Source organism: Polyodon spathula, chromosome 26, assembly GCF_017654505.1.
Source record: "Polyodon spathula isolate WHYD16114869_AA chromosome 26, ASM1765450v1, whole genome shotgun sequence".
Classification (NCBI taxonomy): domain Eukaryota; kingdom Metazoa; phylum Chordata; class Actinopteri; order Acipenseriformes; family Polyodontidae; genus Polyodon; species Polyodon spathula.
Genome location: NC_054559.1, coordinates 11,407,141 through 11,431,226, shown reverse-complemented (window position 1 = coordinate 11,431,226; position 24,086 = coordinate 11,407,141). Strand labels below are relative to the sequence as shown.

Below are 24,086 nucleotides of genomic sequence, written 5' to 3'. Positions count from 1 at the left end.
GCAGCTGATTTGGCAGAAACGTTTGCCCTTCTAAAATGCGAACGCGTTTTCCCATGCAGTTTGACACTTGCGCTACACCGTACACGACTGGCCGCCCTGATACTTCCTTAGTAACGCTGAAGCAGAGTCCCGTTGCCAAGGTGGTGGTTGCTGCAGCAGATTGGAAACCGTTCATTCGGAGAAAACAAACAAAGAAAAAAAAAGTTAATATCATATTTTTTTAGAACATGGAAATCTTTTAAATTGGGATCAAAATAAGGTATGATCCCTGTGTCTCCCTAACTACCACCGTACCGTAACTATTAGAGCGATATAATATGGGTTTCCAATAATAGCCCACATAAATGTATTTTTATTTATTAATTGGTTTGTTTTTGTTTAATATTTAACGTATATCCCACGTTTCACAAATTATCATTACAATAGGTTTATCAGTGCACGGATTATACCGTATTCTTACTGATTTTTAGGCTGAATTAAATGTGAGAAGTTGCAAAAAGATGGTTAAAGGAGAGAAAAAGAAAAAAGCAGACAAGTCGAATCTCGAAGTTTCATTTAATAAAATATTAGAAAGTAGTTGCAGCACCGTTTCCTCTGAGCCGCCGCCACCGGTCACCGCGACCCTGCTGCAATTGGGAGAAAACATCAGTGAGCTGAGTTCTTCATCTGACGAGTCACAGCCGCTGGTCACCTCGCAAAACACAGAACCAGCCCAAGAGTGCTACGAAGAACCCATTCTCACCCTGCTGGTCGTGGAACGGTAAGATGAATGTATAGAAAGAAGTGTCTCTAACGAGCAAGAAGGAAGGACATTACTGTGTATGTCTGTGCGATTCACTTTTGACATGTTTATACATGTATCAATATATATCTCTGAGTCGATTATTTTTTTCTAGAAAAAGAAAAGAAAATCTTCAGTCTGAGAGTTGAGGTCAGTTCAGTTTCCAAAGACAAAACTGATGTGACACTAAGTCCAGATTAGTAGGTTTCCCCTAATAATTGCTCCAAATTTGTTAAGGAAAACCTCTAAAAAAATATTCAGGTGGTGTGCAGAATTATCTTTTTTTTTTTTTTTATCTTTTCGTATAGCTACGAGGGAGAAAAGTTCCACGGACTCTATGAAGGTGAAGGAATTGCGTATTTTCAAGGAGGCAATGTTTACAAGGTAAACAAAATATATACCTCTCAGTTATTTTTCTGGTTGAAATGTACACTAAAAGTAAATGACCCCCCCCCCCATACTACTGGTTTGTCTACTTGAAGAAGGGGTGCTAATACATTATTATAATTTGTCCCTTTGTAATCTAAACAACAATGCTCATGTTAAATATGCTGAGACTGGATCTGAGCTATTTCTTTCTTTTTTCAAGGGTATGTTTTCAGAAGGGCTGATGCATGGGAAAGGGGCTTACACATGGGCTGATGGTGTTACATATGAGGTAATTCTGTTTGAAATTATTACTGAAGTTTGACTACCTTCACTTATAACATTTGGGATTGCTGATTCTGGTACAGAGCACTGGGAGGGGAGGGGAGGGGAGGGGGGAAGGAATTAGTTGTGATAAATTTAGCCTGTATGTATTTCATAGGGTGATTTTGCAGTGAATGTGCCTATGGGACGTGGATCTTACACGTGGCCTGATGGAAGCAGCTATGAAGGGGAGGTGCACAATGGAATACGCCATGGATTAGGAACATACAGATGTGGCTCTAAACCAGTTTCTTACATAGGACAGTGGAATCAAGGAAAGAGACATGGAAAGGTAAATATCTCTCTGAAGGTCAATGCATCTACAGAGTCCACTTTGTATTCTTTTACCATTACTATCATCAAAAAAATCCTAGTTCAGTGTATATATACATAAGAATATCTGTTCTGCTTTGCTTGTCTTTTTAGGGTACTATATATTTTAACCAGGATGGAAATTCATGGTATGAAGGAGATTGGATAAACAACATCAAGGAAGGATGGGGTATAAGATGGTATGTAACTTCTGAAGGAAATTGTGAGCATGTTTTTTAATTTAATTAATTTATTTATTTGTATTAATTTAGTGCTTTCAATGCGTGCATTAAAGATTAATAGTATAATTACATTCTCAACAAAACTGAAGGTACAGCTCTGGAAATGTATATGAAGGACAGTGGAAAAATAATGTGCGCCATGGAGAAGGAAGGATGAGATGGCTGGCATCAAATGAACAGTATAATGGACAATGGGTCAATGGGATACAGGTAAAACCTGAACTAAATTATATCGGTTACAGATGCTGTCTTTAGGGTATGGGCAGGGCTAGTATCCATCATGAAATCAATTCAAGTGGGTAGTCTTCCCTCCTCTCAAGTCCATATCTAGAGTATATATATAATATATATATATATATATATATATATATATATATATATATATATATATATATGTTTTTGCTCAAAGAAGAGACGTCATTGATAAACTGTCTTTACATATTTTAGAATGGACACGGGACCCATACCTGGTTTCTGAAGAGAGTGCCCAGCTCACAGTATCCTCTGAGGAATGAGTATACAGGAGACTTTGTGAATGGCATACGGCATGGCATTGGGCAATTCTACTATGCAAATGGAGCTTTATATGATGGAGAATGGAAGTTTAATAAAAAGAATGGAATGGTATGTCTTATTCGATTAATCTGAATTTAATTTAAGTCAGGTCAATATTTCAGAGCTCAAATCTACGCAGGTAATTTTTTGTTAGTCAGTAGTGTGGTCACTGTACAGTAAATACAGTACAGGATAGAAACACGGTTTTATTCAATACTTTTAAATATTGTTTACTCTGTTTAAATAAAGGAAATAATTGATTGAGGCTGAATTGTGTTTCATACACCACAACATTTTGAATTCTAGGGAAAGTTCATTTTTAAAAATGGACGCATATTTGAAGGAGAGTTTATCGAAGATCGCATGGCTGAGTTCCCTAACTTTTTATTAGATGGAAGTAGCACCCCTGATCTGAGTGGCATACGGACACATTCCCCATCAGGTGCTAGTAAGTTGCACAAATTGAGTATATTCTACAATTGAAATGCAAAAATCATATACGTTAATAAGTGCTAACTTGGGTAATAACTTTATTTTGCTGTAGACGAACCAACCAAAATATCCACAAGAACTAGCGGTGGCTTATCCATCCTGGGGCCTGATATGGCTCTTGATCTCTATGCAGTGCACAAGAATTTTCCTGAACAAGAATGGGATGGGGAAATAAAACAGGTAAGCACCTTGAATAAACAGATACAGGACCAGTTCATTTTCAGTGTCGACTACAAGACGTCACAATTCCCAGACCTAGTCAGCTTTTGTTTGGATTTATTACAGGTAGAATTTGCAATTCTCAGACACATCACAGAACTGAGGCGAATCTATAGTTTCTACAGCAGTCTGGCTTATGAGCACTCTTCCGATAACACCTTTCTGCTGACCAGACTGCAGTTCTGGAGATTTCTCAAGGACTGCAAAATTCATCACCACGGCTTAACTTTAGCAGAAGTAGACAGGATTCTCTGTGGTAAGTACAGCTTTAAGTTAGCACGAAACATTCTGTTTTATATTACATCATACAAATTGTTTTGCTTTGGGGTTTAAGCCTGCACTGTATCCCAAGCATAGTAATTTGTAAAACTTAAATATTTAAAGAGAAACCACAAGCCATCTCTGTCTTTCTCGTGTTTTATTATTTACATTTTTCCCAGCCGATGTGCCAGCTGAAGAGATCCACTCCCCTTTTAACACCATGCTTCTCAGGAAATTTCTCAGCAATGTTGTTGTGCTGGCATACCACATGTACCATAAAGAAATCCGGTAAGCATTGCAAAATGCACTCTTCTACTAGTCTGTAATCAGTGAATAAAATACTTGCTTTAGATGCCAATCTTAATGGCAAGGCAGTCCAGTATGTTAAAATTAATTTGCAGAATTCAAATATCGTACTAATGGGCCAAGAACATATTCTGTAATAATGACCTATGTCCAGTAGCCATAAAAATACAGCCCTGATAGGATTTTGCATCAACATTAACAGAAACTATAATAATACTGCAGAAAAGAGCATGAACACAGGACTCCTAAAACAGATATGACTCCTTTCGCTCAAACAGGGTTTTACTGAAACGTTATTTTATCTAGACCAGGTTTTAGAGTAAAATAACAATTTAAAGTGTTTATTAAGGTATTGCAACAGCTAATCTTGCAGGAACTAACATTTTGGTTTTGTTTTATTTCAGACCACCTAATCATACTTTAGCGTCATGCTTTTCAAAACTGGTGGCAGAGAATATAGTTCCAAATGCAAGAAACATAAAAGGTAAGTGAAAATCTGGAAGAAAAATAGATTTGCAGTCTATTCTTTTTTTAAACACAATTTTGTATTTTTGTTTAAAATAGGTGATTTTTTCTGCGATCACGAACGTGCTGTAATTGCTGTGAATTACATTGAAAAATCCTGGGAGATACACCAAGTTTACTGCAGGCAGAATCCCAAGCCACCAAACGAACCAACAATGAAAATGAGGCACTTCATATGGATGTTAAAGGTATGTTTTCTGCATATTTTGAATGGCAAATTATTAGGTTTCTGTGGGTTACTATCAGGGTTTGAGCAATGCTAAACATTTTTGTTATTATTACTGATGATTTTTTTCTTTTCAAATTTAGGATTTAAATGTATTTAGCAATGAGTTGACAGCTGGAAAGGTCCTGGAAATCCTTGCTAAAGACAACCCTGCAGTGCATGTTGAAGCCTTTAGTAATCTAGAACTGGAGGTAGGCTGTGATTGACTCTTGTTAGGCAGCAGAGGTCTAGCGCCCCTTAAACATAACCTTTATATCATATTAAATATGACTTTATACTTAATTTAAAAGCTCACAATACATTTGTAACTTTATTTTAGTAATATGATTTTGTACTTGCATATTTCTGGGGCATGCATATCATCTTCAGTGATGCATTTTGCTGTTCGGGGGTGTAAAGTGAGATTAAGTAAAATCTTAAAATCTGCTAAAATGTAAAGCTGATTTTTGCTCAGCTACAGGGACATAATCAGTTTAAGAGTTTTACATTTAGGTATTCCGTCTGTCTTTTTAGGGTTTTCCGAAATGATCTTTGCCATCTTAGTGTTCCAGTCATGCCATGGTATTGCATTTAAATGCCTTTTTCATGACTGAGCAAATACAGTGAGTCCTAGTTTGTTAGTTTTAACTTAAATTAGTTTTATCCCTCTCTCAAAACCAGTCTCGCACTTTCATATCTCATTTAACATGTAACATCTTGGGAAGGCATGCCTTGCGATACAGCAACCGAGCAACATCTTTAATAACGTTCTGCTGCTCTGTTTTATTCAGATTACTTTCCTGGAATTCTTTGAGGCCTTGCTTGGATGTGCAGAGGTGTACACTCCTAGGACAATAAGACCCTATTCTGTGACAAGTTCCGAACATTTGGAAACAACAGAAACACCAGCTGAGAATCCAAGAGAAGACCCTGCAGAGCAGATTCAAGAAACGTCCATTCCGGTATGACTAGCTGTTATTCTACTTGTGTGGTTTAGTTCAGCTTATTTTACATTCATCAACGGTGTATGTTTGAGAAAAATATTTGTCGCCTTCATCTGGTCAACCAAGGTTTGTTTAAAAAATAAATAAATAAATCAGAACATAATTTCAGCAGGTTTAAAAAAAAATACAAATATTTTAGTGTGGTATGACAAAATAGTAGTTTTAAAGTTTGTCTCCGTATCTTTTTCCAACTGATTTCCATTAGGCCAGAGTGCCAGACAGCACACCAAAGGAAGACCATGCCAGCCCCAGTGGTTACTTAAAGTCTCCCCACAGAAATCTTGCCTCTGACTCCAGTAGTGTGAAGAAATCTGAGGTTTGTTGACCAATCAGCATTTAGTGAGTCTGATGTTTTCTTAACATCCTTTTAACAGGTGTGTCTTATGTGCCTACTTCATTAAACTCTTTTATAGCCAATATTGCTACATGAATTGTACATAATAAAATGCTTTTGGAGTTTAGTTTCAGTATGTGATAAATTTAGCCATAACATTACTATAATTGAAATAGGTAGCTTTTCAAACCCAAATTGTCAGTATTGATAATAACAGAATTCATGTATGGTCTCTTTAGCCAAGCAAGTCAAAAGAAATGATAGTATCTGAAGAGAAAACCCCCAAGCAAAGTGAAAGATCTACAGCAAAAGGAAGAGTACACTCAATACATCAAATTAGTCTATGTAAGTATAACACCACCTAAACTGTACAAAAACAAATGCTAAAAGCAAAAAATAGGATAAGGTTGGGCTCAGGTGTTTTACAAATTATAAGAATGTTTTTCAGAGCTCAGTAATTCATTTATCCAGTATTCCACAGGTTTTTCAGGCTACCAGATTTGAAGTGTGGTAATTAAATTACAGTCTGAAACAGTTTCCACCCAAAATCTGAATGGTCCTTTTGTACATGTGCAGATCTCAAGTTTTTTTTTTTATTTTTTTTTTTATTTTTTGTGTAAATCCAGGTGCAACAAGTGGATCTGTCCCCCAGTCTGCACACAGTAATTCACACAGTGTCCAGCTGGAGGCAGAAAGCAGTGAGATTATTGTGCAGTCAATGCCTGCACTGGACCCAGAGCAATTATACACTCAGCAGGATCAACTCCCAGGTAAAATCTGATTGCACATGGAAACATGCTGTTGAATTGCAGTGGGTTTGCCCTGTATGTTTTAAAGTATTTATCATTTCACACTATTAAAAGGAAAATTACAATCCTATTCACCTACAGACTGTTAATATGTAACGTTTTTAACAGCCTGAGCTGTAATCCCCTTATGCATATTTCATGCAAATGTAATTATATTTGGTTAATGAGTGAATTAAATGTATTTTATTTTATACAATGTATTTACAACTTAATTCCACAAGAAGGCAATGTTTGTCACGTTTTTTTTCCCCTTCTTGATCAGCATACAATATTAATTCCTCATTTTCCAGACCACATTTAACCTGGCAAAATTGGTTATGCTGAAGTTTACCTACCTTTAGTTTGATGATCTTAAGCTGCCTGAATGTCCTCAATATGATTCACTGGACACAGATCCTAAAAAGAAATTGAGCTTTTTTTAAATATATATTTTAAACACCATGTATTGTAACATTCTTACCAATGTATGCGGTGTCAGTAAATAAAAATGGTAACATTGTCAGATTTAAACTCCACTGTTATTTCTTTTTGACATTGTAGTAGTTTGTAACATATATGATCAGTTCACTAATTTATTTACTTTCAGAAAAGGCTGAAGAAGCAGTAATTGAACCAGAGAATGAACTTGATTTCTGGATTCATCAGATCTATGCTTTCTTTGCTAAGAGGTTTTTCCCATCTTACGACTACAACCTGATTCTCAAAAAGGAAGCAGCGGAGGACCGAGTAAGGCAGGGAGTCCTGGCTCGGATAGCAAAAGTCAAAGCAGAAGAAGCAGCAAGGTACGACTTTAAATAATTGACACTGTAATGCCAGTTTTACTTTTCCACAATTTGGAAATGCAGCTTTTCGTTTGTGTTTCTTGTTTGTTTAGGTTGTGACAGTTTTTTTGTTGTTGTTTTTTTAGTAGAACAGTCTACTGTTGAGTGAAAAAAGAAAACCAAGAGGTGGATGTGTGGACAACACTAGCACCTTTTCTTAGATGTACACCCAGCCTAACGAACACTTTCACTAATGGCTTTCATTGCAGGCTAAAAGAACTGAGGGAGGCAGAGGAAGAGAGAAGGCATGAACAGGAGGAGGCAGAGAAAGCAGCGTTTGAGGCTGCAGCTGTGGCTGCACTTCCAGAACCCCCAAAAGAGGAAATCAACCAGAGTCCTGAACCAATCGTCAACGTAGTTTCACAGATCATCATCAGCAAACCTACTCCTTCAGGGTCGAAGAAAAAGAAAAAATAGTGTGTGCCAAGCACTGCTACCAGACTGATTCTAGTAGCGAAACCCCAAAATATATACGGTTACCAATAATCTCCTATGTAGGATGTTCAGTGACACATTAAAAAATATAACAAAAAAGAAACAAGCATTGTACTTGGTTTATTTCAGAGAAATTAGGTATTTAAGGAGAGCAGTCAGTCTGCTCGTGACTGCTGAGTAGAAGGAGTTAGAAGGTGTGCTCTACTTCCGAGCAGTCAATATAAAAAGTGCTGTGTTAAAACTGTTTGTTTTGTTTTTATGCCAGTCAATATAGAGAGAGGGAAGGGCTTTTGGAAAAGACACAAAGAATCTTTTCTTGTTAGATATTTTGTTTTTTTTTTTTTTGATTTTTTTTTTTTGTTATAAGAAAAACGGTGGGGTAATATATTTGCTGATACAAAACAAGGAGGTTTTAGGTTGGATGACTATATATATATATAATATTATATATTATATATTAAAACTATATATATATATATATATATATATATATATAGAGAGAGAGAGAGAGAGAGAGAGAGAGAGAGAGAGAGAGAGAGAGAGAGAGAGAGAGAGAGAGAGAGAGAGAGAGAGAGAGAAATATAAATATATAGATAGATAGATACACACACAAACACATCATTTTGAAAAAACTGAATTTATTATTTTTTATTTCACAGTAAATTCTTAATATTACAGAAATGAAAGCCAATTATCTATTAGTTAACATAAAGTAAAAAAAAACAAAATTGTTTGTGAAAAATTTATACACTGCAATTATAGCATTACAAATGTAGCTGATATTAATTTTTAATACTAGAAAATAAGTCCACAATGCTTTTAAATCATCAATATATTTCTGCTCTTTAGTCCAAGAAGAAAATATTATTGAATTTGTAGCACAAAGTTTCTTCACTTCTGTAAAACAAAAGCAAAATGTTACAAAGAAGGATATTTTAAAACGGGAGTTCTGTTCTTCGCTTCTACTTGGTTTCTTTTTACTGATTTTTCAATACACAAGTCAAATGTCAACAAGCCATCAATAAGTCATTGTCAGGCAAAGTCCCCAAAATGTGCATACAATCAGTGTGTTTGCAAAGCCAGTAATATTCCACTAGTATTCGGAATATGAATAGGAATATTCCACCTCTACATATTCGGAATATTGGAGGTGGCATATTCCACTAGCATGTGGAATAACTCTTATTACAAAATTAACGATAAGTGTATAAAAAACTAGGTGTTGCATTCAATGTTTTATTGAATGTAGTGCTGTATATAATTAGTAAGTAGCAAAACTTGGAGCACAACGCAGCTCTGGGCAGCTTACGGGCAAGCCCGCAGGCGCCCGGCCAGTCTACAGGGGTCGCTGGTGCGCGGTGAGCCGAGGACACCCTGGAGAACCTAAGCCCTCCCAGACCTCTTTGCTTCAATGCTCAGTAAAATAGTATGCAGTTTAGAATCTATATTTGTGTTTGACACTTAACCTGCTACAGTCTCATAAATAGAACTTAATGTAATGTATCAACACTTAAAACACACACACACACACACACACACACACACACACATATATATATATATATATATATATATATATATATATATATATATATATATATAAAATAAACAACCTGCCTTAAAAAATCGCTGTTAATGTCCCCTAGGATCTTCATAAGTTCTGGATGGAAGGTTAGGGAGACGCTGGCTGTTTTCTGCATGTGGAATCTTCTCAGCCAGGTTCATGTGGTTAAAGCAGATGAACTTGAATTGAGGCTCCTTTTCTGCTCTTCAAATAGGTTTTTATTAAGCAATTAGTGTAGTCTCTGGAGTAGGTTGATCACAAATAGCAAAGGCAAGCAGAGTCTACCAAGAGTCAGCAGTGTTATAGGAAGATAAAAACATGAAGGTTAGTCACAATTAATGACTAAGTAATATACACAATGCTATACTCAAGGTAGCATATCAATTCTATTTAAGTTATGTTTTTATGTCATTTCCCGACGCACACAGGTGTAGCCTATCATCATTATCAATGGAAGATACTGTGTACATTAAAATTTTAGTCAGACTTAATTAGTAAGACGAGCCTGGCACTACTCTAACTTCTCTAGTTTTAGTGACAAAGCAACAAAGCCATTAATAAATTAGCCTCCAGGAACAATTACAAAATGGATATTGCTGTGTCTGTGACTCCTTGCAATCCATGCAAAAAGACAATTGGGTCCATAACAAAAGACTATAAGAAAACATTACTTATTTAGGGTATTCTTCATGTGGAAGATTAAAAATGTCTGTCAAATCTTCTGGGTCCGAGGCTTAAGTTACATTCTCATGAGCTGTCAATGTACTAAAATCTCAGGTTTTAAGTGTTGCAATGCTTATGTAATGCCTACAGAACTATTTATAACAGCAAACCATAAAAGCCTTTGGCATTGGTCTTCTTTTCCTTGTTAGATTCTAATATTTTGGATTCTGTGTGTCAAATCACAGTAGTACCTGAAGAAGTGGATTGGGAATAATTCAGCATGACAGACTGACAGATCCCAGAGACACCTGTATAACGAGTCTCCCTCCATATGTTTGCATATGCTTACCTTGTATACAATCAAATTAAGTTCTTCATCAGTGTTTTCTGTGTTCACAAATATTTGGGGGAGTCTACATTTTGCTTCTGGGTCCTTCAGATTAAAGGGTCCCGTAAGAAACCTACAATATAATAAGAAGAACTTATTCTGACATCCTGCACTCCACAATTGAAAGGTCAAAGAACTTTAACAAGATGTGTTCTGGTAAAAGTTTTAGCATCATGTTTCTAAATAGGAAACAAACTAACATGCTGAAGGTCTCACTAGAATTTAAATACTTGCAAATGCGATTATTGCAATAAAGAGTGTCTCTCATACCTCCCATAGTGCAAAAGCTTTCCAGCCTTTTCCAGTCTCACTGGGGAATCTCTTCCATCTAACCTGGGACAGATAGAGGTAGGAGGAATTAAGATACCATTTACTCCAAACTCCAACAACAACACTTCAATTACTCTTATCAAAAGATTGTGCCAACTTCAGAGTGCTATACAGCCTCAAAATTAGACTTTCTCCTTTGACGCTTCAGTGTCCCTTCAGTGTGAATTCTGGGTGACTGTTTACATTGTTTTAGTTCTTTAACTGTATCAATACAGATGAGTGCTGGAGTTTGCTCCCCTACCTCACGCTCTGAATGGATGTTGTCAGATATTTGTACAAGATCCTCATGACATCTTGTTCCAAACCACTCCTTTTGGGGAAGAAAAGAAAAATAATTAAACTATATGATATATATATATATTATATATATATATATATATATATATATATATATATATATATATATATATATATATATATATAGTATATCATGTAGTGGATGCCTACGGAAAGTGACCGGTATGCAAACAAAATTACATTTATCAGGTATTTAGACATATCAAGCTCTTTGACTCATGGTGAGGTGTAAACTATTATTTTGTGCTTAATAAAAAAAAAGACAGCTGAACAGCTGATTGGTTATCTACAGGGTTTAAACACACCACTGAAAACTTTAAAACTGACAAATGTTTCAGTGTGTCGGATTACTCGTGTCCACAAAATTATTAGCTGCACAGACAGTACAGGATATGAATCTGAAACCAAATAAACGTGATTCGCATATTCAGGTTCATGGAAAGGTGTTTCATTACATAGGATGTGTTTAACATGTGCTACACATAGGTTGAGAGTGTCGGAGCATACACTTAAAAATCAAATGTAACCCAGTGGTGGCAGCAAGTGTGATGTAACCCTTCAATAAAATAACAGGCAGACTGGGAAGTAGCATGCCTGCCAATATCAGCTGATACTGCTCTTGTGACTTCTGTTATCCGGATTATGTCAATTAGGACTACTGGGGTCCAGATTAACTAGAGTCTTCCACATATAAATAAGCATGCTGATAGTAAAAACATATAGGAAAGTTAAAGTAACCTCTCATATATTTTTACCTTTAAAAGGGGAAGTTGGTCATAAGGGAAACCATATGCCCCGGACAGCTGTGACGTGTCCATAAACACTATTAAAAGTCAAACACATCTAAGAAACTGTTGCCAGGTTTAAATTACAGTGATTCTGCATAACCTGTGCTGTTTTTCTGGTGTTAAATATTACATGGCACTAATCTTACCAAGAACGCATTTAGGAGATGAACTACTGAAAAAGCCATCAAGCTGGTAATATGATTCACAGTGGCATTAAGGGGATTTGACAGGCTCCACTGCACACAGTATCTAGAGACAGCAAAGTCTTACAGTGCAGTACCTGCAATAGGGAGTCAAGCCACTGCAATATAGATTTTTATCCTATAAAAGAATCCATGCAGTGTAAACAGCATGTTGTTAATTAAGCTACTGCGATAACCTTGATTAAATGAAAGTGCCTTAACTAACACCTGTAATTGCATTACTTATGCATGTATCGGTAAGGTTAGTCTTTGTGGATCCAATACGCATAAATAAGAATTTACATTTAACAAAAAAATTGAAAAAAAAACCCACCTCAAGTTGAGTAATGCTGACAACTCTCAATGTATTAAGTAAACCGAGCCAGTAGCCTTGAATGAGAATGCAAAGTAATCATATTTGATCATTGAGGCATCTGCAACACTCCAGCTTGCAAGGACTGATCCCTATGGCTTCTGAGATTCCTATTTGTAGCTATTTATAGACTCTCTAGACAGGCATGCACACATACTCCTTTCCAGAGGCCATTTCACTCAATTATCCTTCTCCAGTGGGGAAGAACTCTCACTCACTGCATAGCAGTTTGATCAACTCCAACAGCAATGCAAACACAGGCTGATGTACTCAAACTTTATATTTACACTGGTCTCTGGGTCTTTTGGCTCTTTCAAGGAAGCGAGTCCAGATTTAATCTGAAATATGCCTAAACTAAAAATTGCTGAGGCTTCCTGGTGCTAAACTCCTCCCACGTGATCTGAAAACCTAAAAACTATCAAACAAACAAAATCTATTGAACACAAGGAAAAGACTTCCAATGATGATGCTGTTCATGCTGATAACAAATGGGGGTTAAAAATCTTGCTTAGCATGCCTTTAATTTTATGTCTGCGTACCATATTAACTGATCGTCATAGAGGAATGTTGCGTATTTGACCAGGTTCAAACTCTCCTCTATCCTGTTAATGAAGGACTGGATTTTCAAGTATGTCATCTTGTCAAGAGGGAAGAAGCTGATGCCACTAAAAATGTCCAGCAGATCACGGGACTACAAATGTAGAGTTTGCAGGTACTAGAGAAAGAATAAATACAATACAGACTTTCAAAATAGATGGAATTCCTACTGTTTTTTTTTTTTTTAAATCCTTGGCCGGTACAACTTTAAAAGTAGAGCAGATTTATCTGAATTTATTAAAACACAAAGAAACGTGTTTTAAAAAAAAAAAGAAAGAAATTGTCTAACATTAAATTAGGTATTTAAAGTTTTTTATCCAAGTTTACGAATCTCCAGACCGCTTTTAGGGTTTTCCCTTCATTAGAAATACATTATTTAAAACAGTAATTGCATCTCCAAGAATAGCTTGAGCAGACACTGTTCTGCTGGGTAATGCTGACACACAGTAATGGAAACTCTAAGCAAGCGATTCAGTAGAGGTGTTCACCATTGCCAAGAGAGTCACATCAACCAGCATATTAATTTCCCCCCAAAAATTCCTTTCTTCGTTTAGATGTGGCTCTTTTATTATCTGTATTCATGGCGACTTCGTACAGGTCGAGCAGGTCCACACCTTCTGCTTCCATAGACCTAGCAAAGATGCCATTAAAAAGCTAATAAAATAAACAGGAACCCAGTTCTGACAGTTTATAAGACAAGGCTTTTCTAATGAGTGCTTTATAATACATGTTTTTTTCTAATTGTGAGATATTCCTCTAAGCTTTCAGCTTCAAAGGGCTGTTATTATTGGCTATGGTTATCTTGTGGTTCACCTAGTTAGCGCATTACAAATACTAATTGAAAGAAAAAGACACAAAGCACTCGTAGACTTACCTTGAACATGTTGTAGCGCTGCTGAAGTACTGTGCTGTAAAAAGAATCCTTAAAACAATTAAATAAAGTGTTAGCAAAGATCTTATTTATCTGCAATGGGAAGTCTATTAAAAGCTGTGCATTGGTGATTTATTCATTAAATCAGTTTAAATAAACCACTTACCAGTATTTCTTCCTCTTGGTATTCCACAACAGTTTTCCCATCCTTGCTGTTTTTTTCTGTCATGGGATTCCGTGCAACCTACAAATGATTGCATATCCACAACGAAAAAGAAAATAAATACATACCCCAAGTTTGTTACTGTGCATGTGTATCACTTCTGATAGTATATGTAGTTTCTTGGGTACTTGGATCCATTCTGAATCTAAATTTAAAAACTCAACTGGGCAGATGTTTTTAGGACCCCATGGGAAAGATTTATCAAGGGCTGAAGGCTCTTTACGGCAAAACTGTATTTGTACCATGTTTTGTGAAAGGAAAAAAAACTCTTAATCTTACAAAACTAGCAAACAATTAAGACACACATTTGTATAGCACTTTGAAGTAAAGACCATGACAATTATGTGGACTATAAAATTGCAAATCCACAGTGAGGCAGCAGAGGCTCAGTCACGGATATGCTTCTCAGGTGCTTCATATTCCTTTACATTCCTGAGACTCGGAGGAGCATACAGCCATTGGAAGGGAGCTCGAAGTCTACTGAAAGAGCTTCTCTCGTACATCCAAAAAGAAGGAAATCGTGAAGACAACATATGGGACAACAGTTCCTAATTGAATCATTTCTTAATTAATCTAAAACTTTGAGCCTGAGCTACCCACGGAAAAGTTTGAGAGTGCTCCGATACTTACACCAATTTAAAAATGAGCATGACTGGCTGTTATTTTGATTGATAAATAAGCAAAGTTTGTAACAGTACCATCACCATCCAAAAACCCTCCTCTAGTTCGTAGTATGTAAAGATTTGGCAGGCTGTGTTGGACAAAAGGTTCTGCAAATGAAGAGATTGTTAATTTAACCAGGAGATCCTGGGCTCTCTTCTGTACAGAAAATGCATTCTACTTGTATTCCCTCTTTGCAATCAACATAGGAAGAGAATGAAAGAAACAAGTAAACACCACTTTGAGTAGAATGAATAATTACCTAGTGAACTGTACAATTGACATACCTTGTTTCTATGTGAGAGAGAGAGAGAGAGAGAGAGAAAGAGAGAGAGAGAGAGAGAGAGAGAGAGAGAGAGAGAGAGAGAGAGAGAGAGAGAGAGAGAGAGAGACAGAGAGGTGTCAGAATAACAGTGTTCCTCTTATTAATATGTAATATTCAATACTAGACATACTCTTAAGGCTTAAGCTGAGAGAATTCATTGCAAAGTTGCCCAGAGATTTATATTGACAGAAGATAGAAATAAGAATAAAACTGCTCGCATTCTGATCCATCGATAACCAAAAACTACAGATGTATGTAACATGAGGGTCAGATATACTCTCAATGTGTTATTTCACTGTTTAATTTATTTAAAAGTAGGGAGATTGACGAGCAAATCCCTCCCATTACTCGGTCAAGCTCAACAACATTGTATTGCCACCATATACCTTCTTAACATTTAAGCTTGTGATAGTTCTCCGTCACTTAAACTCTACATTACACACGAAAGTAAGTCAAGTGAACTTACATGTTTTAATGCCTTTAAAAACACAAGTGAAGCAACAAAACGTCACATACTATTCTTTATTTTTGACAGCAGAGTACAAGAGCGCAGCTGTGCAAATGACATGTTCTGATCTAACAGACTTTGAAAGAAACGTTTCTACCAGCGACATGGGTGTCTCTGTTACATACAATATGTAAAGACACTTTCCATAAACAAAGCAGAGGTTTAATTTAATGTCTTGCGTATTCGTAATCTGTTTGTTCAAAGTTTCATTTCATTCATACAAAAGTGAATTTCTTTCCAGTGAATATAAAGCTTTGTGAATATGATTCATTTTTTTAAAAGACTTTGAAATGTTAATTAAAGCAGCTTTATCTTGCTATTTATTGTCACAGAATTGTGACCGAATGTATTTGTCTGGGAAAAGAAAATCATTTAAAAACATGCAAAAACATGCATAGTGTAATCTGTCTCAGTCCTTGTTCATGCTACTAGATGGTTAAGAATTCAATACCTTTCAGTGGAAAAAGATAATGATCTAACATACATTGCTTCCATCATAGCCAAGCTTCAATCAGCATGACATTGATAAACAGCCATCTAATTGTTCAATAAAGACCGACACACTGAAGTAAAGTAGCCTCACACCTTGTAAATAAACAAACGTCACACAAGAAAGGGGCCAGTAATTTCATATGTGCAAATGTCTTATATAAATACACAAGCAGGGCAGGTGGGAAACTAACAGTGAGCTCCCAGTTTCATTCCCATCCTCTTATTTGTCTTCATGGTAACCCTACCCATGAAACTGTGCTTCGCAGACATCGGGTAGCTTATCCGACGGTAACCCTAGTCCCTGTCCATTGTACGATATCACTGTGACCACTTACCAATGCCGTTAAATATTTACAGCCACGCTGCACATTCGCAATTTCTAAGAATTCTGAGAACAAGCAGTTGTTTTTTTTCACTCTTTTGAGATTGTGCGTAAAACAAGGGCCTCTACTGTGCCAATGTCTTGACAGAGCCTCAAGGGATCTTTGATTAGGCTGAAAGCTATGGCTTGAGACCAAAGTCTTGCACTCCAGGGCACACTGCACATAGTCGATTCATGCCATCCCATGTCGACCCCATGTCGATTCATGCCATAGGCCCTATTCACAAAGTTTTACACGTTTTATTACTTACCTTGAGTATTGTCTCAGGGACGTTGATTGTGAATAGAAATAGTTACTAAAGCACAGCTGGATGCATTCTAAAATATAACAGTCTTTCCAAATCTTGAGCTCATTGTAAATGACAATATAAATTGCAAGTACACTAAGCCAGTGTTTTTCAACCCTTGGTCCAGGGGTTGAAATGATTGAAATGATAATTTGCTTAATTAGACCTCTTCAACAGTTGCAGAGTGCAAGTTAATTATAAAATGTTATAGCTAACTTGAAATCTGCAACTGTAAGAGCTGAAATCAATTAAAAAGGTCTAATTAAGCAAATTATCTGTTTAATTAAGGGTCTAGTTAAGTAATTGAGAGTTCAGCAGACACAGGAATAGGGTTGAACACACCTAAGCAACCCAGTCCAAAATATAACCTATAATCACTTCAAAATATATTCTTTCTACACAAAACCATTTATTCAGTTTATAATAGCATCATTATTCTTCATAGCGGTCACTATTCTAAAGATACTTGACCTTGATTAAGTGACACCAAACTGCCGTTGCTTATTTATCTTGAAGGTACTGCATCAGACATTCATGATTAATGAGGTTAGTACAGGATTTCTCCCTTCTCTTGTTAAGATCGCAGATAGGATAATGTATCTTTTATACCTCTCAAGGCACATTCTCCTAACACTGCTCCATGCCTAGGAACCATTGCTTTCTTTAGAATTTGAGGTCTGTAATGCAGTACATCTGGGCCAGCATGAAAAGTAGAACTAGGCAATGTTATGAAATCTAGAGAAATAAATTCGATAACGCTTTATACCGCGTGGCATAAATAGATATGCAATTGCATATTAAATGAATGTTAGATTAATATTTAATAGATATACACATGATATCAAATTTTGTTCATATATTCCTTATTACTTAGAAGTCAGATTAACTGTATTTTCAATTAAAATTATTACATATTTTCAAGGGTAACAAAACAAATGCAATTACATTTTCAATCGACATTTGGTTAACATTTAGCAAGAAACCAGCTATTGCATATTTATTAAATATTAATTTAACATTAATGTAATAAGCAATTGCGTATCTATTTAAAATTAATTTATGCCACACAATATAAAGCCATAAATTCAAAGTCTAAAAATAGAAGTTCATTTTAAAAAAGCAGTTTGTCATTGTGCTCACTGTTTTCTTAAGTCAGCAATCATCAGGATACTACAAGCAATTTGAATTTATTAGTTCACTAAAAGGGTATTTTGTATTTCAGGTGTTTTTTTTGCCCAAGTATAAGGCTGTGCTGCTGTTTTAACTTCTGCTCTATAATACCCTTTCTCATTTTAAAATACCCATTCACCTATTTTAAAGCTTTGCAAAGTAAATATGGCTTTACTACCAGGCACTAATTACAGTTAAAAAGAAAACAATCCCCATTAAGCATAGCTTACTAATTACAATTGTTCCTCAGTAGCTATGTTAATTAATGTATTATCAAGTATATATAATTACACATTAATATCTGTTCATGTGCTTTATAAGTCATGTTTATTGGGTTCAGGGTTGAGAAAAGTCACCGATGAGCTTAGATACAAGACCCCAGTGAACAAGTTAACCAACTCTGGCAGAATCACAGATGTATATTCATTGTACAAAGAGAGTTTGTTTCAGGTCATAGTGATTCTCCACTGAAAGGTTACTTTGCATTCTTCTTTAGTACAGTGACCTTTGCCCTTTACCCTTTGGGGTTCTGAACACATGAAGCAGAGTCAAGACCATGCTTATAGAAATTGATATTTAGATTTCAATATGTGTGTATGAAGTAAAAAACGAACACATTAAAAAAAAAACTAACTTAACAAAAAATTGAACCCACTATAGAAATCTATGTTCAAGTTTCCTTAATGCATGTCTCTAATTCCAAAATGTATTCTGTAAAGAAGACAACTCTGTAGTTTCTGTCTGCTTTAGACTTTCATTAGAGCGGAACTGAATGGTAAAATAATACAATGCGTCAAGTTGACCATAAAGTGTTCATGACACTTACTTTTCGGATTAAAAAACTGCTACTGACACACTCGGCCTATTGATACCTATTGTAGATGTTGGAAAACAATCAGAAAGTTTCTTGTTAAACCTATCATCTAAGTTTTGGGCTTGCCAGCAGTCTGATAATAGCGATTTGTAATCAAATGTAATAAACACCCCAGATAAGCTATTGTTACGAGATGGTGTTCCACTTATTCACAATGACCTACTTCTCAATTGTACTCAACAACTTACAAGGTATTTTACATGATATGCACAAGGTAAGTGGTGGAAATGAAAGCAATGTGTGTCTGTGAAAATGTTCCATTCTGCTGCTTCAATGTTATCTTGCTTGTAGAACCTTGAGATGCGTGGGGGCTATGTGAGGTCACAGAACCCTATGATGTAGCACCACAACCATTGTTTGGAGAGTAGCCTTGTGACTATAATAGCCCTCTTCTTTCAGCAATCTGTTCCATCTCATTTCTGCTCTATATGAAGTCCAATGTATTAGTTTTGTAAACTTAAAAGTTTTCATAAATTTGAATTTCCATGAAATAACTTTTACAGTATACACGAGAGGCTGGCGGCAATGTTTAAGAGGACCCTTTATTACTGCTGGACCCAAACAGTACAGCTTTATTTGGCAGACACTAATTAAATGAAAACTTTTTAAAATGTGTTTGCATAAAACAGGAAGGGGCAAGTGAGTCCAATTAACCTGCAATATGTTGACTGGTCTCATCTCCCTACCCCTTGCTCCCCTCTTCCTTATTACTCTTTTATGTATCAGTGCAACACATTTAATATGAATATTTCTGTTTCTTTGTTTATATAAGGTTCCTATAAGACCCTGTCAAACCCAAACTGGATTCCAGCTTCAGAAAGCTTGCCGGGTTATTTTAACTCCTGATAAACACAAGCATCAAGACACAATGGTAAAATTAAGATTTTTTATTAAGATTATTATTATTGTGGTTTTAATATATTTAAATACATTTTCTGAGGAAGGTTGGTGTATACAACATATGCAATCACACTTTTCAGCACCAGAGGTTGCATAACTTGCTCTGGTGGCCAAGTCTTCCAAAAAATAAATCCAGCTCAGGAAAGGACCATAGCCTGGAATTCTAAAAGGAGGAATGGGAGAGAAAATGTTAATATAATACTCCTCCTACTACTACTACTACTACTACTACTACTGCTAATAATAATAATAATAATAATAATAATAATAATAATAATAATAATAATAATAATATAATAATAATAATAATATCTTGTTTGCCTTTTCTGTTACAAATAAAACGTTCTTTTCAGTCTCATTCTTCATCAAAAAGTCCATAGCCTCACTGACAGTTCCTAATAATGTCTTGCTTTTCAACCAAAGACTTTATTTATGTCATTTTCTCCTCTCTTTGTGAATATGATATGCACACACAGGAACACATTGATCACACATGGATCATGTGTATAATGGGAATTACAGGAACTACAAGAAGCTCAGAATTCCATCTTAAAATCAATCAATCAATTAACAAATCAGTCAATGACTGAAAATCACCTGCAGCTCCGATCTTGCCATCATCGTCTTCGTCTGCAGCTTTTAGGAATGCCTTGGTCTCGGCTGCAGTCAGCACTCGTGCAGAAGGGGAGAACCTCTGAAGAAAAAACCTGCAAGGCACAGAAACACACATGAGTTCCCACGCAGCGCACAGAAAACACTTTCTAAACCAACTATTATCACATGGGCATTTACCGGAATACTGGATTTATAGTAGTTGAATACAAAGTAAAAAAAATTAAAAAAAATCAACTCAATCACTGTATTGCAGCAACACAACTAACTTCTGTCAGGTCAATATCTTATGAGCTGCCCTGCATAAAAATGGTGTGTATTCCAAAAGATATTTGTGTTTTTCACACTAACTAGCATGCCACGTTGGACTTTAGATTACAGAGCATGTCATCACATTGTTATAACTGGTTAACTACCAATGGTTCTTGCTCTGGTAGTTGCCCTGTTATAACCATATTGTAACATAGTTATTTATGTCCTGTAATCTCAAGTAGAACCCTTCTATTACAATAAACGATACAAATGTGCCTTGGTAGAAGCATGTGATCAATCTAAAGCTCCTATGCTCAGAAGTGTACTTCGTGAAACAATGTAAGCATATATACATTGGAGCTGCATTTACAGACATGTGATCCTATAGATCCTATTACTGTTGCACTGATGGTGGTACTTCCATAGGACTTGAGGATCTTGATTGCTATAAGGAGGCTGATTGAGCCTATAGTCTGAATCAGTACGATGTCTTGGTGAAAGTTTACTTCAATTCATCTTCCTCAATGAAGCCACTCTGGTCGTTGTCCAGGATATGGAAGACTTCCGTCACCTCTTTTGGGGTTTTCTTGCACAGCCCACAGGTCTGGAAGAATTTTTTTTGAGCAAAGCTGTCTGGAGCTGAGCAGGAAAAAGGAAAATCTGTATAAATAAACACAGTCTTCATACATTATTGATTATTCCAACCCCACCTTCCTCACCACACAGGGCTCCCCAATGTTTAAGAACTGAACACAATCTTATGCATCACTGTTTTTTTTTTCATTGAATTGTTTGATTGATTCATTCACTGATTCGTTCATTTAGGCGTCCATCTGCTCATCCACAAATCAACCTTTGTCAGCCTATTACAGTCTGCATGCCTGTCAATATAATCTTTCGCAATTGAATAGTTTATACCATGGGTATGTAATACCTTGACAGTCTTTCAGTGCATTAGCGATGTCACCAGCAGAGAGAATGGAAGTGAGAGTCATTTTGATCCTGTTAAAGGAAGACAGAAGACAAATACATCGACAGGAAACTTAACAGGGTACGATTATACTGTACAAGCAGCGATTGAAGGGGATCAAGCACAAAAAGTATGTCCCTATTATTTGTAAAACACGACCAATTTATTTGATAGAACAGCAGCAACAACAACAAAATTCTTGACAAATGAAGTTGTTCTTTACAGTATTCACCTTTACTTTTTTTTTTTTTTTTTTTGGCGCCTACAATGCAAATAACCCAAACTTAATTAAACAATGTATGGGTAACAGTATTTGCCCTGTAAAATATAATGGTACACACCGGTAAGATTATTTGTATCATTTTAAATGCCTGTTTAATATTGTATACAAAATAAATTACACAGGAAACGTTCGTCTGATAACTGAATGAAGACACAAACTGGAGAACAGATGCTTCACCACAAAGATACAAAGACACGGCACACTATGAGAATTTACCTGCTCGGGAGTTTTGCTGAGTCTGAAGGCGGAGGAGTCTTTGCGGTCTTTGCGGTGGCTGTTCTTTCCCAGCCTTGGTTTATATAGGTTTGATTGTAATGGCAATAGGCAATACTCGAGTTACCTTGCTGTGTATCAAATGCTTGCGCCGAGACCGGACTCATGTTTCGTATGTAACTAATTAACATGTACTATTTATATCACCGTTGAGCTGTATGCAGATAAAGGCTTTGGTAATACGCTTGATGCATGTATTCAGTAACACGAATTTTCTTTTTGCTTAAATAATAATAATAATAATAATAATAATAATAAATAATAATAATAATAATAATAATAATAATCTGATCATATTTTTAATTATATATTTTTAAAGTCTTATTTCTAATTTTGACATATATTTATGTTTATGTAAAACACCCCAATAAAATTATAAGTTTTATTAGAGAAGGTGTGCAAAATAACAATATCTATTCACATCGGATGTATTTCCATGTTTGACTTTGTTCTAAGTATAAGAAAGAAAAAGTTTATTTGAGGGGGAGTTTTGTCAGAGTTGTGGTCCTTTGTGTTCCTACTTTGTATGTTCAAAGTTCAATTTTACATGCATCGTATTTTGCTATACACTTCGTAACATTGACCGTCTACTGCTCCATACCCCTTTGTTTTTTTCGTCTCGTAATATTAATAATAAAAAAAAAACAACAACAACAAAACATTTAAATGCACAGTCCGCCTATTCGCATTGGAAAAGCCTTAGAAAGTGATATTACCGCCTTAAATTAATATGGACATTTTTGCAAAGTTGTGGTAGAAGTTTGTTAGAAATACACATTATGTACGATATTTTTTATTCTGTACATTTTATTCTGGACGTAAAGAACATTAAATAAGGAACATATGATAACCCACTTTAAACAAATATTGAAAAAAGGCGAATCAGAGCAAGCAGGCTAGCTATTATCTAATTTCATTGGACTAATGTAATCAGTTTACAGCTGGTTTCACGGACCCTGATTTGCACTAACCTTGTACTCTACCCAAATTAAAATTATGCAGTCCTCTGGGCATGTGAAACCAACCAATAATGTGGACCTTTTTGGGACCACATTGATCTTTTTTAGAACACTGCAATCAATACTGTACTAAACTTGATCGAGAAAATATAAGACTCTTGAATTGAACCAAAACTATATATGTTTCTTGTAACACTTTTTCGTCTGGCAACACATACTGTACAGGCCTATATAAATATATAAACAGTTGGCTCAGCATTTTATCACACGCAGTACAGAAATTGGCATTATGATCCCGAGGCTGGAACAGAATAAAACAGACTATTTGAATAACAAGCACAAACGTTTCGCTGTATTCTCATATTACCCAACATGTTGTTGGCTGATTTTCATGTGTTCTCCGTTTTGCTATGCCTATACTCTGTAAAACGAAAACTGGGTTGCAAGTTCTGTTTTTTTGAGTCGCGAGAAAGGGTTAAAAAGACACACGCATTAAGATAACCACATTTATTTACGCTGATACAAATCTTCTGAATTTGTTTTTATTGTGTTATCTTGTTTACCGCGCTTAGTTACAGCGAGTCTCGGTCTGGCTGCTTGGAAAGGATGCGGACTTGCGAGACGCGAGACAGAAATTGAATAGGTCACTAATCCTGTTTGACAGCAGGGTCACGAAATTCAACAGGTAGGGTTTTCACAGCGAAGCTGATGTCATTGTGCATGGTAATATACTTCAGGAGCTCTACTGTTACAGCAATGATTTATTAATTCCCATTTGGTCATTGCATTTGATCATTGCATCGTTGAATTACATCCTTGCCGTGGTTACTTAACCTTTCCAAGACAACAAACTGGAATCATAAATCATTTTC

At 35.9% G+C, this 24,086-nt stretch overlaps 2 protein-coding genes and 1 pseudogene across 3 annotated transcripts; 1 reads left to right on the top strand and 2 right to left on the bottom strand.

Annotated features, from left to right (window-relative positions):
• The first annotated feature begins 121 nt into the window (after positions 1–121).
• Positions 122–8,058, top strand: rsph10b (radial spoke head 10 homolog B). Its single transcript, XM_041229334.1, has 20 exons — positions 122–760; positions 1,090–1,165; positions 1,371–1,439; positions 1,590–1,763; positions 1,898–1,983; positions 2,115–2,235; positions 2,473–2,649; positions 2,887–3,028; positions 3,125–3,252; positions 3,358–3,547; positions 3,732–3,840; positions 4,263–4,342; positions 4,423–4,571; positions 4,693–4,800; positions 5,380–5,550; positions 5,798–5,908; positions 6,166–6,271; positions 6,553–6,696; positions 7,322–7,517; positions 7,766–8,058. The coding sequence occupies exons 1-20, from the start codon at positions 501–503 to the stop codon at positions 7,971–7,973; spliced, it is 2,805 nt and encodes a 934-aa protein (XP_041085268.1). The 5' UTR covers positions 122–500; the 3' UTR covers positions 7,974–8,058.
• An 824-nt stretch (positions 8,059–8,882) lies between these two features.
• LOC121300482 lies at positions 8,883–15,212 on the bottom strand (annotated as a pseudogene).
• Positions 15,213–19,871: 4,659 nt separating this feature from the next.
• Positions 19,872–22,306, bottom strand: pvalb9 (parvalbumin 9). 2 transcript variants are annotated; one of them, XM_041229257.1, is made up of 5 exons: positions 22,199–22,281; positions 21,664–21,731; positions 21,236–21,368; positions 20,463–20,572; positions 19,872–20,028 (listed from the first exon to the last, which is right to left on the bottom strand). In XM_041229257.1, the coding sequence occupies exons 2-5, from the start codon at positions 21,722–21,724 to the stop codon at positions 20,003–20,005; spliced, it is 330 nt and encodes a 109-aa protein (XP_041085191.1). In that variant the 5' UTR covers positions 21,725–21,731; positions 22,199–22,281; the 3' UTR covers positions 19,872–20,002. The 2 variants fall into 2 exon arrangements, with proteins under 2 accessions (XP_041085191.1, XP_041085192.1); XM_041229258.1 differs by lacking the exon at positions 19,872–20,028 and having other exon boundaries at positions 20,410–20,572; positions 22,199–22,306.
• Between the last annotated feature and the right edge of the window lie 1,780 nt (positions 22,307–24,086).

Bases quoted from the DNA above. Each gene is read 5' to 3' on its own strand.
- rsph10b (XM_041229334.1), top strand. From the start codon at position 501: ATGGTTAAAGGAGAGAAAAAGAAAAAAGCAGACAAGTCGAATCTCGAA. The intron at 4,343-4,422 runs GTAAGTGAAAAT...TGTTTAAAATAG, and splicing joins AAATGCAAGAAACATAAAAG to GTGATTTTTTCTGCGATCAC. The intron at 6,697-7,321 runs GTAAAATCTGAT...ATTTACTTTCAG, and splicing joins TCAGCAGGATCAACTCCCAG to AAAAGGCTGAAGAAGCAGTA.
- pvalb9 (XM_041229258.1), bottom strand. From the start codon at position 21,724: ATGACTCTCACTTCCATTCTCTCTGCTGGTGACATCGCTAATGCACTG. The intron at 21,369-21,663 runs GTATTACATACC...TTTCCTGCTCAG, and splicing joins TGCACTGAAAGACTGTCAAG to CTCCAGACAGCTTTGCTCAA. The intron at 20,573-21,235 runs GTAAACTTTCAC...TGTGCCTTGCAG, and splicing joins ATTGAGGAAGATGAATTGAA to GTTTTTTCTTCAGAGGTTCT.